Source organism: Phalacrocorax carbo, chromosome 15 (genome assembly GCF_963921805.1).
Source record: "Phalacrocorax carbo chromosome 15, bPhaCar2.1, whole genome shotgun sequence".
In the NCBI taxonomy this organism is placed as follows: domain Eukaryota; kingdom Metazoa; phylum Chordata; class Aves; order Suliformes; family Phalacrocoracidae; genus Phalacrocorax; species Phalacrocorax carbo.
In genome coordinates, this window is record NC_087527.1 from 1,940,444 (window position 1) to 1,958,554 (window position 18,111).

An 18,111-nucleotide genomic window follows, 5' to 3' on the forward strand; every position below is an offset into this window, starting at 1 on the left:
TAGCTGCTGCCAACTATGACGCCTAGCCTACGGTTGAACCAGCTCCAGTCAGAACTATTAAGAATGACTCATTTTTGCCTTTCAAAATTTGGCAAAGAAAACCGTGGCCTGCCCTTCCCTCCTGCGGCCCCGGCCCCTCGGCGGCAGGCCGGCCCTACGGACAGACCGCCAACCCGACGGTTAAAACCGTTAATCGGGGCGGCGGGGGGGCAGGGCGACGCACAGCTGACGTCCCCAGGGGGCCTCAGCCGCGCCTCTAGGGAGGCGGTGCCTCGTGACGACCGCGCTTCCGCCAGACCGGCCTCGGGATTGGCTGGGACGGCGGCGCTTGGTGCGCGTCATCGGAAGTGATGGTCGCCGGGTTACGCCCTTCGCTCCGTTCAAACTTGGATGGCGGTAAAGTGGGGTGGGTTGGAGGGGGACTGCGGGGAGTCGGTGCGGCTCCGTTAACCACTAGTCCCATTACGGCCGCCGTTTGGGGGGCGCTCTGCCCCCCCCCCCCGGGTTTGGTTTCCGCCTACAGCCCTTCCCCCTCCGCTCCTTTCCCCGAACATTAAACACAGTCATTGCTGTTACGCTGCGGCTGCGTTCGAGCTTCCTAACTTTAATAAACTGCGGCTCTGAGGGAACGCAAACGTTGCTTCAGTTCTGCCCCTCTCATCCCCCCTTTTTAAGTGCGTCTGCTTGAAAGTGTCTCTTCTCTTTTTCAGGTGATCTTTTCTACAAGATAATACGTATAAGATGTTGAAATTTAAATGCGGTGCCCGAAATCCAGTAGAGGCAGGACCGACGGAGTCCATCGCCAGCCGAATCTCTCGGCTCAATCTTCTCTTTCAGGTGAAGAGCACCTGGCATGGGTTTAGCTGTCTCGGTTTCATCCGTGTCCATACCCAGCGTATCAAAATACAGTTTTGCTTGTTGGTGTGGGCACTCCAAGCATGCCTCTGTGGGTCTTTGGAGGGAGGGGTAAAAGAAAGGGGTAACTTGTTGAAGTTCAAAGCGTGTATCTGGTTTGCACAATGGTCTGTGGATACTAGCTGGTCTTACGTTTATGTGTATCGGTTAATGTTCTAGCCTGAGTGGATTTTCCCACATAAAGATGGAATATTCTGTGTTCTGTAATCTGCAGTTTTTTCATGGGTGATGTAACTGAGGGTTTGCCATGAGATGGATTTACTGAGCCAGCTGCTAGTTGATTATCTGAGCTTCAGCAGCTTTTCCTTCTAGAGCTAATATTGAAACTGCTTAAACTGTACCATGAAAAAACCATGTAGTACAATGTCAAGAATAAAGCCAGTCAGATCAGAATCACCGGTAGGACGTAGATTCAAGAAAGCTGTGATTTGAACTTTAACAATCTTTAGAGGATTGCTTTGTCTAAAAGTAAAATACCTGTAACAGCCATTAGAGATAGACATAGCAAATTGATGTATTTACATCACACTTCTGCATCATTTGTCTAATTTCTGAGATAGTGATTTTTAAATGGGTAATGTATAATCTGCTCCATACATATGTTATTGGTTTGAGGGTTTTCATTGTTGTCTGAGACTCCATCTGCTGTTGCTTCTTTTTTTTTTTCTAGGGGAAGCCGTTCTTTGTGACTCAACAGCAGATGTCTCCTCTCTCCCGGGAAGGCATCCTTGATTCTTTATTTGTTCTTTTTGAAGAATGCAGAAACCCTGCTTTAATGAAAATTAAACATGTTGGCAACTTTGTCAAGAAGTGTAAGTTTGTTTAGACTAATTTTCAGGTGTCATTTTAAAAGGTGGTGCTTAAGAATCTGAATGTTTAAATAATGCTTCAGTTGCTTTGATTCATTAATGACTGTAACCCAGGACTTTGAGCATCAGACGTTTTGTGGACAGACCCAATGTTGCAAAGGGGACCTTGGCAATCTTAGCTGGGCTTTGTTCAGGTCCAAAAAGGTCAAATGTAAGTGGCTTTTGAAGTGCTGTGACTCAAATGGGCACCCTTCTTAGTCTGTACTATATTTCTGGTTGAGGAGGTACTGTCTTTAAAAGTGTCTGAGTACTGTGTACAGCAAAGCTCCAACCCTGCACAATAGAAGGAATGCAGATGTTGAGAGCAGGACAGTGACTAGAGGTACGAGGGAAAAAATATGTAGAAAGGAACTTGGTAATACTGGTCTCTTTCAGCCAGAAGTAATGTTTTCGATTCTATGTGTTATCTGAGTTTTGCATGTGTAGCTTGTAAATAGTAATTCTGTGCTTCAGAAATATAACTTCTGATAGAGTAAATATTTTACTGATGGTGTGCTTGGATTCTTTGCGGGTGGGGGGAAAGGCTCATCAATCTTTCTACTGAGACACTCTAGAAAGCTGTTTGGTTGGAAGTAACTTACCATGCCCCCTACGATAGCTCCATCCAACAGTTTCTAGATACTATTAGCAGAGAGTAATTTTCTGCTAGTCTGAAGAATTTTTAGAACAATCTACAGAGAGCAATTGATTTTCACAGTGCATGCTGGTTGAAGCTAGTCAAAGCAAAACTTGAACTGAATATCTGAAATGTCACGTCTACGGTTATTTGTTAGACAATAGACTAGTGCCTCCCACAGGCAGAGGAGAAAACCTTGCCACTTGACTTGTAGAACTCACGGCTGGGTGAAGCCCTCATATTTAGAGAATACACTTTGTATTGTAAAGGTTGGTTGGAAAGAAATTAGAAACAAAAGATGCTCTCAGCCTATGATGTTATGAATGGGGCAGAATTATGGTTGCTATGGGAACCGTCTTAACATTTCCTGATTCTTTTGTATGTACCATATTTCAGTCTTAACTATGAATTAATATAGTCTTTTTCTAGTTCTTATGCATACTGGTTTTTTAAGAAGCATATTCTGGAATGATTTAACATTTCTTAAGAGTCTGGAACTAAAATTTTTTTTGTTCCATTTTATTCCCCATTTATGTTGTTGCGTTCATTATGAAATGACAGTTGGCTAATGTAAAAATAAGTGTTTTATTTTCATAGATGCAGAGACTATAGCTGAATTAAGGGAACTGCAACCCAGCGTGAAGGATTTTGAAGTAAAGAGTGTGGTTGGCTGTGGTCACTTTGCAGATGTAAAAGTAGTAAGGGAGAAGGTTACTGGTGATGTATACGCTATGAAGGTGATGAGCAAGGAGTCCTTGCTGGCGCAGGAGCACGTACGTATATTTTTCTGTTGTGACAGTAGAACGATAATGTACAATTTATTGAACTTCACCTTTTTGACACCACTATTAGAATTAAGTTAAAAATGTATCTTGAGAAGGATCATGCTACATTTCAGTGAAGTAATAGATTTGTGTGTAGTTTTGTTGTGTTTAAAAGCCGTTGCCTTAGACCATGAATCTATTGGGTGAGGTGCCATCCAAAACAAAAAAAGGCCCTTGTCTCAAGGTGCTTACCATCTAACTGCAAGACAGCTAAAAAAAGATGAAGAAAATACTGGATTGGTATTGATCAGCTTGATGGTGGCTTGAATTTTTAGGCAATCTATTCATTAAGGGTTTTATTTTAAAGAGCGACATAGAATGTCAAGAGTGGGTGTGAAGGCAAACTGTGGTGACTGGATTTTTATGGAGAGCCTCTCACTAGCTTGAGAAATGTGTTACTTGAAAACTTAAAAAAGGGATAATGGAGGTTGTTATCATAGTTTGGTGAGAAACAGAAGTTACTCTTTCACTGACGTGAGATGATAAGTAGGACAGAGATACTCCATGAAAGACCTTGTGAATTTATACAGCAATATCTGCATCAGTTGTTCCCAATACTTGGTGCAGCTGGGTTGCTCCTGAGATCCCTCAGCATTGTTTGTGGCTACCAGAAGTGAAGTTAAACTAAAATTACTCTTGCTATGGCATAGGTTGACAAGAAAGCAAGGTATGATACTACCCTCAATAGGACACTTGCTTGGTCTTGTTGAGTGTGGGTCTGTGAAAGTAGGGAATGTCAATCTAAATGCACTAGCAGTATCTCTCTAGTAAAATTAATTTCTTGATGTCTGGCTGCACATCTAAATAATTAAATAGTTGATACAGGATGTTTTCAAGAAAACCTTGTATTTTAGTAGTGTACAATGAATTTATTACTGAATTAGCTGTAAGATGCTACCCCATAATTGCTCTGGCTTCTATTTTGCTTGTCTGATTCTTTTGAGATTAGTTTCATTAGGGCCAGTCCAGATGAGGTCAACCAAGATTGCACTCCAGACTGGTATATGCTTCACCAGTTCGGAAGGGGAGCTGGCCTTTGTTGCAGGGACTATTCAGCTGAAAGCAAGCTAGACAACAGAAGGCGGGAGGGGAATCAAAAACACAAAGGAGTGAAACTGCTTTTCTTTAAAGGTGCACATCACAAGGAAGCAGCATTTAATATTTTCTGTGCAATTTTTTTTGTGATGTGTGCTTTTGGCACAGACTCAAATCTTCCTAAAACTTGGGGACTCTAATGTATTCTAGCTCATTTTCATCATGATATAACTGAACGCTTCCTTTTTTTGTAGGTGTCATTTTTTGAAGAAGAGCGCAGTATATTATCTCAGGGCACCAGCCCGTGGATTCCACAGTTACAATATGCATTTCAAGACAGGAAAAATCTCTACTTGGTAATGCCTAGTGTTTGTTTCTTTTCTCCTCTATTGAATGCTATTGCCATCGTTAAGTTGAAGAACAATGTGACAGTTGAAATGTGCTCATTTTCTGTAAATTTTCCTGCATTATATAACAACTGCTTTATATGTAATATGGAGGAGTTGAATGGTGTGTCTTTTGTATATATGGACTTTATCTGTTCTTTAAAATTTTATGTAGATTATGGAGTATCAGCCTGGAGGGGACTTACTGTCACTCTTAAACCGATATGAGGACCAGCTAGATGAGAGTATGGTGCAGTTTTATCTCGCAGAGTTGGTTTTAGCCATTCACAGTGTCCATCAGATGGGTTATGTACACCGGTAGGTAAAGATTGCTTTGCACTGCACATAATATTGGATCAGTATCATTCCAGAAAAAGTGTTCTGGAATGATGCATTCTTGGTTTTTTGCCCTTTTTTTTTTTTTTTTTTAATAATCCGTCCTCTTTCAGGATGATATTTCACATGCTGTATCAGGAGAGAAAACTAGAAAATTAATCAGACTCCAACTATAATTGTAGCTAAAGGCGTTAACTTTGATGTAAAGTTCAAACTAATATCAAGGAAGGATTGTTACATATATTTTCTGAAGGCTTAGTAATAAGAAGCCTCAATGTTGCACTATAAAAAATTAAAATCTTTTCCAGAGATCGTTGCTTTTAGCACCAAGTAGTATGGGAACCAAGTGTAGTTGTTAAAGCTTGTGTGCTAGTTGGCGAACAGGGCAGTATAGGATGTTGGAGTAGTTAAATATCACAGAGTTTTCTAAAGATTATATCGTGCCTTGAAGGCTGTTGCTGCACGCGTTTTCAAATCATGTTGGTGTTTAATAAATGTTTTGCATTCTGAGGTTTTGGAAATGTTATGAAGTATTTTATGTTCCAAGCAGCTGTAGTGGCTGCACTTAGAGCACAAGCTGTGCCTTTCTAATGTGGGGTAGCTGCCTGGATTTGAAAGATGTACAGCATAAGTTCTGAGGAAGTTTGGGAAGAAAGCTACATAATACTTCACTGGAACTCAGTTAGAAGGTAGTCAAGGTGCGAAACCACCTTCTCTTTTCACCTTCTATCAATAATTATTAACTTTCCATGAAATAAGGAAAACTTTACTACTTTCATATTTGTTTGGAAACAGAAAAGCAGTTGGAAATAAGACACCCACTTGTTAAGGTTTTATGGAACTGAGCACAGGGTTGAGTGTAGCTGAAAAGGCATATCCTGTTACCTAGATGTGACAGTGGGGAATGGTATGGAAAGGTACTAATTGCTTTCTTCTTGCTTACAGAGATGTCAAACCAGAGAACGTTCTTATTGACCGAACAGGACACATTAAACTGGTGGACTTTGGGTCAGCTGCCAAAATGACAGTGAACAAAACGGTAATAATGTGGATTTAAAATGGCTTGCTTGGATAGTCCAGTCAAAGGAAAACTAACTCTATCTGTTCCTTGATTACACCTTGTGCTTCTGCCTTTCTTGTCTGATATGGAGTCTGTTCACAGTGATATTTTTCCATTTGTGAATGGCTTTTCAAACATGAGCTCCAGTATCTTTTGCAGCTCTCAGCAGATATATATTTGGTTATTAAAATTTTAATATGCCAGTAAGGTAAAGGCAAGTCGACTTTCTTATCGTGCTGCACTGCAATGTGAAATCGTACTTCTAGAGACTCTTACAACTGTTCGGTGCTGCGTTTAAAGAAGGACATGGTTTTATAATTGTTCATAATTGGAATGAAAGTTGTGTTTGTTGTAACTAAGGTGGCACAGTTTTGAAGTCGGGGAGCTCTTGGTTGGAGAGAGTCACATTCCAGTGTTCTGAGCGTTACTCACCAGAAAGCACTATATTCAAAGCTGTGAATTGGTTGAGGTTTTTTGTAAGTTGCTTGTAAATTTAGGTAACTGAATACAATTTCAAGCGATAATTTGAAATGAAAATATATCTAAGCAAGAAGTTCTATACCAGATTCCTGTCTTGTTTTACAATTTTGATTTTTTTCTTGTAGCATTTTCTTACTATCGTCACTCTTAGTGTTCTCTTCCCTGTTCTTCCCTTCTCAGTGCTTCTCTGCATTGCATTTTTCTCTTAAACTTGTCTTCACTTTATCTTTTCAATCATTTTCAGGTGTTTGTGTTAGTTTGCCAGCTGTTTTGTTTCATTCTTTATGCCACTCGGTGCAAAAATGATTGCAGTTTTGGCTCCTGAATTATGTTTTCTGAGCACTCCAGAAATTCAAATACTAGTACTTTTGCTGGTCATGAACATAAGGTAAAAAGGTAGGGATGACACAGAATGTGACAAAGGCAGGGAATATTTATGTCTAAATTTGACACGCTGAAATTTCAGCTACGATGTCCCTAGTTGAAGCAGTGCAAACTGCTGAAAACATCAGTGTTCAGTAATCCTGTGCTTTTTAGAATGCCACTTTCCTACTGAAGCTGTTTGTAGTTTCTAGTAACAGTTAGCTCTGATAATTTGACTTTTTTTTTTATACCAAATAGCTTGCTTTCTGTTTGTTTATCAGCAGTTTTCTTAACCTTGCACTTTTTTGCTTAACAGCCTTGCTTAAAATTACTGTCTTAAAATTCACTTGGAGGGCTGAAAATTGTGTCTCATTTAAAAAAAAAAAAAGAAGAAGAAAAGAAAAAAGATTTGTTTTATTACCAAGATCACGATGAACAGAAAGTGCTGTAATTTCACTTGGTACATCTTTGCGTCTAGGTAAACGCCAAGCTACCTGTTGGCACACCTGACTACATGGCACCAGAAATGCTGACGGGGTTGAATGGGGACGGCAAAGCTTCTTATGGTGCAGAATGTGACTGGTGGTCCCTAGGAGTCATTGCGTATGAAATGATTTATGGAAGGACTCCATTCACTGAAGGGACTTCAGCAAAAACTTTCAATAACATCATGAACTTCCAGGTAGAAACAGCTCCTTCCATGTTCTTGGGTAAAAAGGCTGTAACTAAAAATCGTGCTTTTACAGTTGAAAAGAGAAGCTTATGGGTGTCTTTTACTTTGTGATGTTCATCACATATCTAGAATATATGCTTTATGGTGTTTTTATATGTCTCCATATTGTAGATATCAAGGTATTTTTTGTAACAGGTGTTTAAAAATAACCATCTGCAATGCATGAAATAAAGATTTAGCTGTCCATCTTAGGCACTATAATCGCAGCATCTCCAAAATAATCTAGAAAAGGGATTGAAAGGATGACTTGTGGATTGATAAAGTTCCTGAATCTTGCTAAGTGTTTCTGGATAGTAAAGACAAAGGCTAGCTGTGAAGAGCTGCAGAAAAGCCTGAGGATATTGAGTGCCTGTGTGATTAAAACATCATGTGGAATTTAGTGTAAATAAATTTCAACCAATGCATGTGAAGGGGAAAGTATTCCAACTGTACCCAGTGGTGGGCTTAAGAACAGAATCCTGATGTTATAATTTATGCAAATGTTAGTTTAGTTCTTAGTAACAGTCCAAAAAGCAGCACGTAGAATAGTAGGAGTTAGTGGGAAAGAAAAGAAAGAAAAAAAGAAGTGTAGCTGGGAGGAAGTGGACGAAGAATGGTTGCCCATTATCTCTTCTAATATGGGAATTAGGGGCATCAAATGAAAGTAGCCAACAGTAACAATGTTACAGACAAAAAAGGATACTTCACATAGCACATTCTCATGCTGGGGAGCTCTTTGCCCTAAGTTTGCAGCTACTGAATGTTTATATGCGTTCAAGGAGTGACTAGAAAAATTCATAGAAGAATCCATTGAGATCTGGCAAACACACAGGTGTCGTCCCTGGTTCAGAAAATCTTAAGCCACAACTCCTTGGAAGTTTGGGAGAGTTTTCTGGGAAGTGTCTTGTTTTACTCTTCCATTTGTGTATGCCGTTGGCCATTGTTCAGCATAAGGTGGTGATCTGGGTCTCGCATTTGTCTGATCGGGTAGGATTGTTCCTGTGTTCCTACATTTACTGCTGGGAATGCAGAGAGAAGCCTGTTTGGAAAAAATGCACAATACTTTGTGTGCTATAAATATTTATCCTTTGTGCCTGACATATCTCAGAGTAATAAAACTTAATCTTACTGTCCTGGGAATGTTTTCCTACTGAGCAGAAATCCTTTTCTTTCTATTGCAGAGATTTCTGAAGTTCCCAGAGGATGTGAAAGTTAGTAGCGAATTTCTTGATCTGGTCCAAAGCCTGCTTTGTGGGCAGAAGGAAAGGCTGGGTTATGAGGGACTCTGCTGCCATCCATTTTTTTCTAAAATTGACTGGAATAATATCCGTAACTGTAAGTAGAATAATACTGCATTTATAAACAATTTATGTCTCTCTGGGTAACATGAAAATTTGCACAATGTGAGTAATTGCGTTTGATCTGAATAATTATCCCTAATGAAACAGGATTGTGTCCTGGAGAAGATGTTTTTAACAAAACAATTCATTTTGGTTTTTGGGTAGGATATGCTAACATCTCTGAGGTGAAAATTTTAAGGTAAGATGAAGTTTAATACAACTCTCTATGAATTTCTGATGCAACTGCCTTATTACTGCAGGCACTAGACTGGAAAATCAAAATGGTCCTTTCCATGTCTTTCCTCAGTTTAAAATGCATCAGTATGTTCTTTCAGGCATTTTCCACCTCAATTTGCTTAATTTTGGCTTAATCTTAGTATTTTTTATTGTATCTCCAGATTTTTCTGTATCATTGCTTGTGATCTGGCTTCATTTACATTTGTTTGTTGTTTTTTTTTTTTAGCTCCTGTAGGTGATTAAAATGTCAGTGGTCACAGGGGCATTGGAGATTTTCCTCAAAGTTATTATGGCCAATATATGATTAATTTTTTGTCAAAAACCTGTTCATTCTACTATAATTGGAATAAAATCAGTGAACCAAATAATTTTCTGTGCAGAAAATTGTTTATAATACTATGGAAGCAACGGAATTTAGTATTTGGAAGTACTGAGGCACCAGCTCCAAGGCAAAAGCAAATACTTCACACATCATCAACGATCTTTGTCTGAGTGCCTGACTTGTGTTGGATAGTATTTTAAATTATTTGGTCTGTAAGATTATCTGGGCAAGGAACATGTCTGCCTTATATTCTTTATCAAATATGCTGTAAGAGCAATGATTGTGCTCCATTTTCCATGATAAATTGCTAAGCCAGTGCTGCTACTTTTGATGACTATCTCAGCACTTCAGCTGTCAGCTCCGCAGAATGTTTACTCACTTTTCTGTTGATTCATTAATTTTGAACTTGTGGAGCTGCTGTTCTGTTAAATTCCATTGTTTCTGCCCTTTGAGAGCCATTGAGCCTTGAGTCTTTTTCATCATTTCAGCTTGCCTTTCCCGGACTTCAGCTCACTCTGCCTTCTTTCCTCGGAACCGTGCCTAAGCCACCACTTTCTGTTTCTGAAATTTTTGTATTGCATTTCTATCATATTATCTCGGGTCTGGAAAAAAAATGGCACGTGAGCTTATGTTCTGGTGTTTCCTTGGCAATCGTCTGTCCAGTATTCACACAACTGCGCAAGTTAATTGAGTGTTTTGCCATTTCCTGTGACAATGGTGATACTGACAGACAGTCTGGTAGGCAGCCCTGATGTCATTATAATGTTGAAATAATCATTTGGGATTTTAAAAATCCCATTTCTCTTTGCAGCTGGCCGGAGGATTGCATCACTCTCTGTAATATCCGGGCCTACCTACTGTGAAGATTCATGCAGTTTTGACCCCTGACTTTGTTGTTATGTCTCGTACTTCATAAAACCCCACTGTAACTAGCACAAAACACAGCAGTCGTCTTGCTTTTAGTAGGAAATTCAATGTATCACCTAGTGCTTTGCTCTCCACAGTGGTTCTCCATTTGCTGGTTTATTCAGGGCAGTGTTGCTGTCATTCTATTCAAAATCCTTGTTGGGTTTGACCCTGGCTATCTAAAAGCTAAAAGTTTCGTTCTTATCTTGACCTCTGCTGATAGTGGTGTTTAACTGGAGCCTGAGAAAACTAGGAATCTAGTGAGTGCTGGAAGAGGTCACAGGATTTAGATTAAAAACCTCACACCCTCAAGTTAATCTGGTGAAAGATTTTTGGGGGTATGAAATGTTGAACTCGATGATCTTAAAGGTCTCTTCCAACCTACATGATTCTATAATTCTGTCATTGTTAAATAAATTCTGTGTCAGCACAGTCAGACTTCCCTCTAGTCTATAAAAGTAATGATGTTATTTCTGTTTTGGACTGAGAAAGGTAGGGAAAAAATTGGTACCTTTGCCTTGCAGGTATTTAAATTATCATGCTGGGAACTACAGGGTAACTATTCTTAATGCATCAATTTTGGTCAAGAACGTGTCATTAACGGGTTTTTCAATGTTACATTTTGTTGTTATGGTAACTTATGAAACACTTGACTTTTCAGTAAACCCCTTCCGAAAGAACAGTTGCCTCTAAAAAAGTTCCCAACTTTTATGTGTTCAAGTAGCACGTGTCTGTAGAACTAGCTCTTAAGTTACAGAAACAGAATCCCATGATTAAACCTAAGGTCAGGTTTAACTGACTCTGTCTGAACAGGGAAATTTCCCCTTCCTTGGAGTATTGCGCTGAAACATATTTATAGGTTTTGCTCTCTGTTGATTTCTGCTATTTAATGACTATGAAGGCTTCTAAAAAACCCCCCAAAACTGGACATCTCCACCCCCACTCCCCAAACCAAAGAAAACAAAACACAACTTTTGAAAGATTATGTTGATTTACTTGACAGAATTTTCTGAAAATATTTTTGGAATTTATTTACGTAGAATGAACATATTTCTGTCTGTGTTTCAGATAAATGATCAGGATTTTAACTGGAAAGTTGATAACAGAACCATCTGAGTACTCGATAAGCATCAAAAATCAGGCATAGACAATGGGGGTGACATACCTGAGTTATCAGCAACAAGGTTGCATTCTACGTATTTTGGGGATTTTGTTAATCACCTCTTGTTATTTGAAATCCATAAATTACACCGACTGTGTAATTTGGAACCAAAAATCTGCCTGCTGAAGGCTAGCTGAGAAATGGCCAGAAGACACTTATTGTCGTCATCTAAGCGATATATATGTATAGCATAAAGAATCTTTCATTTTAAGACTGTTTCGTAACTGCAGTCCAAGAGGTTTTGAAAATGGAATGGCGTATTTGGACTTGCATGAGGAAACTATATATATGAGAAGAAAAGAATTAACATCTTGTGCAAACAGAAGAACTTGCGAAAGTTTTGAAGACTAATCTTTAGGCTGTCGTCTTCTATTAAACAGGCAGGAAGGCAAATCTCATTGTTCGTAAGTCCAAGGCTCTCCTTATCCTTATGACCCCAAAGCTGCCATTCAGTATGTTAACAGTTAAACACATTGTGATGTTTCATTTAAATGCTTGCCTTCAGAAAAATGTGTTGGCTTGTTTCTATAAGCGGAGATCACTTTTGTTAACAGAAATGCATGTGTTGGATCATTGTCTTGGCAGAACACAAAAAGTGTTAAGATAATATTGTATAGATTGGTTAGAACTAGTACAGTGCCTTTTTTTAAAGTGGTCTTGGAGAAAACATCCTTAAATTACCTCACTTGGACTTCCTATTTTCTATTTTTCTTCCATACCACTTTACTCAAATAGGCCTCTTAAAACCTGAGGAAGAGGAATGCCTGACTGACTTAAAAAGGCTGTGTGGATGCTTTTCTTTAGAAAGCATATGTAGATCACCTTGTAGAGCAAGAAGAGACACATTTTTATTCTTAAGAAACAGTCTGTATTTCCTTTAAATTTCCTATTTCAGTTATGTCTTTCACTGTCCCGGGGGAAATGCAGTATCTCTCTTCTGAATTTGCATGAAAATATTTTGAAAGGATGGAAGAGCCCGATTAAGGCAATGTTCCTTGAACTAGTCATAAATACACACACTAGTGCAGAGTTTAAAAAACACCAAACCAAAAAAAAAAACCACCCCAAAAACAAACCCAAAAAGCTTCTTCCCATAAGAGATGTTTTATCTAATCTTAATGATAAACTGGTTAAAGTACTGCAGTATATGTGTGATGCTTCTGGTTTTTTCTTCTTTTTTTTTTTTTTTTCCTTCTTTTTAAACTTAGCAACCTACAACACCCCCTTTTCCTCTGAAAGTCATTCTTTGGAACAGATGGAAGAGGGTTACATCCTTCCACAAGTGGGGAGGTATCTAGGCAAGCAATTGGCTTTTTTAAAACATGCAGTTCTCTACAAGATACTTTAAATGGTAAACAGAACATGTACATTCGTTTTTAACATATCAGAGACAAAAAGAGGCCTTTATACCAGAGTAGAAGCATCAGCTTTACTGTCTTGAGTAAGTTTTGCCTCCCTTTTGGGTGAGCCTGAAAAACGCATGTTTTTCACCTTGTCAGATGTGACGGCATGGTTTTAGCGTTTAGTTCTCAGAGGCTTATCTTGACCTCTGCTAAAGGATTCTTCTTTCAAGGAAGCAACTGATAAGTGCATCGATGTATTTGCATCCACCGATCTTCATCTTGTTCTGAAAGTACTATAGTTGTGTGACAGTCCTCTGATTTTAAGCAAGAAATAATAATTTAACTAGAGATTATGTCACTGTGTGACCCACATTTGAGAACAAAGTGGATCGTCTGTTTTAGCTTGTTTTTACGAGCCTACTCTGTTTATTCTGTAGATGATTTGGACATCAGGCAAAGGACTCCTTAGTCTTAGGAATAAAAGACTATGAAGAAACTACCAAGTAATTAACAAAGTCAGAGGGAGCAGATCATTTTTTTTTCTTAAAAACATATCCTCTTACTCCTAGGTGACTTTTCCTCCAGTGCCCCTCTGAAGTTCTGCCTCTCCTGTTCAGTCACTGCTGACAGTTCAGAACTACTGAACATCTAGAGGTGGTTTTGTGCCTCAACTGTTAAAAGTTTTCAGTTGCTAATGTTTCTTGCTACAAATATTGTAACAGTGTTATACTGCAAAGTGTCAGAGGTTTTGGTCTGTTAGTCATGGACTTTCAGTGAATGCAAAACAGAGGGCAAATGATTTTTTCATCATTTAATCTAATGTTCACAATCTCATCTTTTATGAAATATGAGAGGAAACTCTAGTGTAAAACACTGTACTCCTTAAACTAGTTTCCCACCAGCCCCAAAGGTTTCCTCTGTCTCCCGTTGAGTTTTATCTTTTTGCATCCATTGTTCCCCCATTGAGTGCTTTTCATCTCTTCACGTGCATGCTGATCTTAGGCCTATTTACATTCTATTTTCTTTCATGCATGTGGTTTGACTAGGAATTCTTATTGTTGGTAAGAGGAAAGACTTTCCTTTTAATTGCAGGGGCTTGAAGATGACTCTTAAGATCTTGGCTAATTTCTGGTGAGAAGTAAGGCACTGGATCTCTCTTTCAAAGATGAAGTCAAACGCTGAGGAGTATATACCGGGGTTGTTACAGCATTATAAGGAGGCAGCTATATTGGTTTTTTGCTACCTCTTTAAGAAGGATTCTAGACTTCCCCAGACGAAGCGAATTGTTTGCTGTTTTCTCTTATTACTTTATCTCGTAGAGAATATCTGTCTTCAAAGACAATGTTAAAAACCCCACAGCAACCCCTTCCTGTAAAATGATGTGCAAAGTTCTTTCAGCAGAGGTCCTAAACTAAAAAATATTAATTCCTGAACTTATCCTCCTCTGCAATGAATTAACTGTAACTTTGGGCTTATATTTGCATTGAAGATGATATACTTACAGACTGTTTTCTGTTTCTTCTCTGTTTTTAATCATTAAGAGCACATGAAAGAGTAGCTGGACATTATCCTGACATTAAGTCAATTTAAAAAAAAATGCAGATCCTAATCAACAATCTGTATTCCAAAATTATGTTTACAGTACATAAATGCCAGCATTATATTGGATCTAAATTTATATTATAACCAATAAAATAGCAGAAATTAATAAAGGGTTGATATTGACAGAAAATTGAAGTGTTCTGGAGCCAGTAAGTAAAACTGCTTACTACAGAACCTATTTAATTTGTGTATTTTCCCCACTTATCTCATTCTAATGCACTTGGAACTACTGTACGTGAGCAGCCTCCTATCGGCTTCATGGAATTTCTTCTCACTTCCCTGCTTGGGAGCAGCATCAGAATGGCTCCTTGGGGAGCTGCTAACAAAGCCTGCGCATGTAGTTGTGATTTGGCAGTTTGTACGGACAGATTTCTCTTTTTTTTTTGCTATTAATGCTGGTCTGGTGGGTAGTTTAAGTGTGCATTTGTCTAGAGAATTAGGAGTTAAAAAGCGGGCTGTGAAAGGCCTTGGCAACCTAGAGGGAGCTAGCAAGCTCCAGCCGTGACTCATTCTGCCTGTGTCAGTCAGATAAGCATCAGCATCTGTCACCAATGCAGGCAGGTAGGGTTAAACTCCGAGCATGCAGAGAGCGGGGAGCAGGGAGCCTGCACTGCAGGGGCTGTAGTGTTTGTTCCCGGTTCTTCAATTCTCATCAGCCCTTCAGCTACAGGAGATCTATACTGGATCCATGGTAACGGTTTTAGCACACTACACTTCCCTCAGCTTGTGACGAGGGGCTGTGTTCTAGCTGCGGACTGAAGAGCTGTCTCCTTTACAGAGCGAAAAAGACATTAGTAGATTTGCAGTGAGTGAGGACCTGAGTGATGAAATAAATATTAAGAAAAAAAAAAATCTCAGAAAATGTGATATAATGAGGTAGAAATTGCACAGCAGGCTTTTGCATTGATTCCTTTCACACACGTAGCCAAGCCAGCAGGTAGCTCGGGTGCTGTACACCATTGAGAAGAACTTGTTCTTTTGTTCTGTTAATTAAACTGAAGCAAACACGAGGAAATCAGCTGAAATTCAGCAACTGCTTAACAAGTTAAGTGGTACCAGTTTAGAAATTATAGTAACAAATACATTGTAATTCCTGCTATTTATACCTCTCTTCAGAGCTGATTGTATCAGAGCCAGACTGCAGTGGTGTCCCAACAAGAGTTCTAGATCTTTAGCAAGCTCTTTTAGAGAAATAAAACCTTACTGATATTCCTTCCCTTCCTAAAGACCAGTTAGCTTCTAGTAGCTATAATTTATTAGAATATTCCAGGAGGAAGACCAGTTTGCTGTTGATTAGAAGCCCGTGCTGGGAAGATTCTTGGTAATATTAAAGGGTAGATGTAGCCCTTAGCTGACTAGCAAAGGATCAGGCTACATTCTTATGTAGTGTCACTAATTGGATAGGTTGGAGACATTTTCTTTTTCTAGATGAATCAGAATGGAATTGCTTTTAGCTATGTTACAGTAATGATTTTCTTAGCCTGCTGCTTTCATTTGATTCAATGTATGTGTTTTTTTTTTTTTTAAAAAAAGCCCAACCTGAAAAAAAGATCTCCAGAACAACAATCCCAAATCCCCAACCTAAAACCCAGTTTAATCGGTGTGGGAGACGTTCTGCCTGCAGAGTGGTAGCCATGTTGGTAGCTTAAGGGTTAATCTCTTGTTGCTGTAATACGATTTGAGAGCAGCAGCTCAGTCTGCTTGTGTTAGCAAGATTAAAAGCAGGAGCTGCAGTGCCATTGCAAGGACTGAATGAGTGGGACTGTTGCAGAGTGAACTGTAGTTGAATTTTGTCTTTTCTTCTTGCTTTTTTTCACCAGCTCCTCCCCCCTTCGTTCCTACTCTCAAGTCTGATGATGACACCTCAAATTTTGATGAACCAGAGAAGAATTCGCGGGTTTTATCCTCTACGTGCCAGTTGAACACAGCAGGCTTCTCGGGTGAAGATTTGCCGTTTGTGGGGTTTTCATTCATCAAGGCATTAGGGATCCTAAGATCAGAGTAAGTAGGAATTATTGCTTAGGTAGATAGGACCTTTGGAAAAATGTGAAGGTTTGTTACAGTGAGGATGGTGTGTGCGTGGGGAAAAGCTGATTTAACTGGCCTGTACTCTGCTTTAGGGAAGCTGCCAGATTCTGGCTTTATCTGTTGCTGCTGTGGCTTGTGCATGTCCTACTGTTCTGTGATTATTTCTGGGATGATGGGGAGGGGAGGGAATGGAAAGATTTATTATAAAACAGTTATTGTTATAATTGTTGTTCAAATACTTTGAATTAGTTGTTGCTGTTAACAGGGAGCAGTAGGTGATTGCATTTCTGGTATTGCAGATCCCTGAAAGGAGGAGAATACTGAGGAGTTTGGAGATGGGAAAGGGGGGGGTGTTTTATTTTATTGGGTCAGAGAGTAGGCACCAAGTACTGGGGATGTGTAAGGCTGAATCAGTGATCCACAGAAATGGAGCTCCACCAATCTGGGAATGTGCAGTGATGGGTCAGCGAACAAGAGAAGGAGCTTCGCAGCAGCTGACTGTGTGCTGTTGGGTCAAGTTAAATACGAAGACTGCTGTATTGTGTGTTAAGAGACTGGAGATTCAGATGAGGTATGCAGGGCGTGTGTGTGTGGAGGAAGGTAAAGGTCTAGAAAAAATGGTGTTCAATTGAAAGAAAACATGCTTTCCGAGAGAATGGAGTCAGAGAAAAAGAAGAATATAAATAGTATGGTATAAAACATTTGGTGTGGTGAGTGGTTAGTTTCCGATGATAGAGCTATTGAAAAAGTACTAGTGCGGTACATTAAGTTGAGAAGTCCTTACTTTGGTATCCTGAGGCCTCTGAGGAATGCGATGGCTTTAGCTGGGGTAGTGACTCAATGCACTAAGGCGCTGTGTTTTTATGTCAACCATCGTTCATTGCTGCTAGTTAGTTCCCTTTAGGGACTTAGTTGTCAATCTGTCTTAATTAAGTTTTCATTTTTTTTTTTTGTCATATTGGTTGTGATAGTTGCTCTGCGGTAAGTGTGTAACCAAATCTGGAGATACTGTTGACATCTTTCTTCTTGCCCACACTGTGAATCAAGGTTATATGATGGTTATGCCAGTAATAAATATGGAATCTTTGTCCTTCCTCACCAGAGTTGCTTTTATGACAAAAGAGGAAGGAATGGAGAGGACATAACAACCAAAAAAGTATTCTTTTGATGAAAATATCTAATAGTCAGCAGAATTAGAAAAATTGAATGTTATATCTGTAGATACCTGGGATTAAAATCCATCTTGATTTGGGAGTGAAATAACTTATGGTGTTATCTCTTCTGCCTGGGGAACTGCAATTCATCTATCAAGGCTACATGACCATTCATGACAGTCAGAAAAGGCTCAACAATGACCATAGATGTAAGGTAAAAACGTATATGCAGTCGGGGCTCAGGAATAGAACTGAAGGAGGAGTGTGAGGTAAAGTCTCGGGAACAGTGGTGTAACAGTGCTGGAGGTTGAAGGCTGAAAAGTGATATAGATATAGCAGATTGATTGATATGCTTTCTTTGCGGAGCTAGTACTGAAGATGTGTATTGAAGTTACCAAAATTCAAATACAATAGACAGGAA

General features: G+C 39.2%; 1 protein-coding gene across 8 annotated transcripts in view; it reads left to right on the forward strand.

Moving 5' to 3' along the window:
- The first annotated feature begins 341 nt into the window (after nt 1–341).
- The window catches only part of CIT (citron rho-interacting serine/threonine kinase), a 72,943-nt gene continuing 55,173 nt past the window's right edge, over nt 342–18,111 (forward strand). For 7 of the 8 annotated variants that reach the window (XM_064465819.1, XM_064465822.1, XM_064465824.1 and 4 more), the window contains exons 1-10: nt 342–396; nt 711–837; nt 1,586–1,727; nt 2,998–3,173; nt 4,514–4,615; nt 4,821–4,963; nt 5,927–6,020; nt 7,363–7,566; nt 8,778–8,931; nt 16,329–16,509. In XM_064465819.1, the coding sequence (XP_064321889.1) occupies nt 742–837; nt 1,586–1,727; nt 2,998–3,173; nt 4,514–4,615; nt 4,821–4,963; nt 5,927–6,020; nt 7,363–7,566; nt 8,778–8,931; nt 16,329–16,509 (1,292 nt within the window). In that variant the 5' untranslated portion in view covers nt 342–396; nt 711–741. Of the gene's footprint in view, nt 407–710; nt 838–1,585; nt 1,728–2,997; nt 3,174–4,513; nt 4,616–4,820; nt 4,964–5,926; nt 6,021–7,362; nt 7,567–8,777; nt 8,932–16,328; nt 16,510–18,111 lie in introns of all 8 variants that reach the window. The other variant, XM_064465820.1, reaches the window with a different exon arrangement.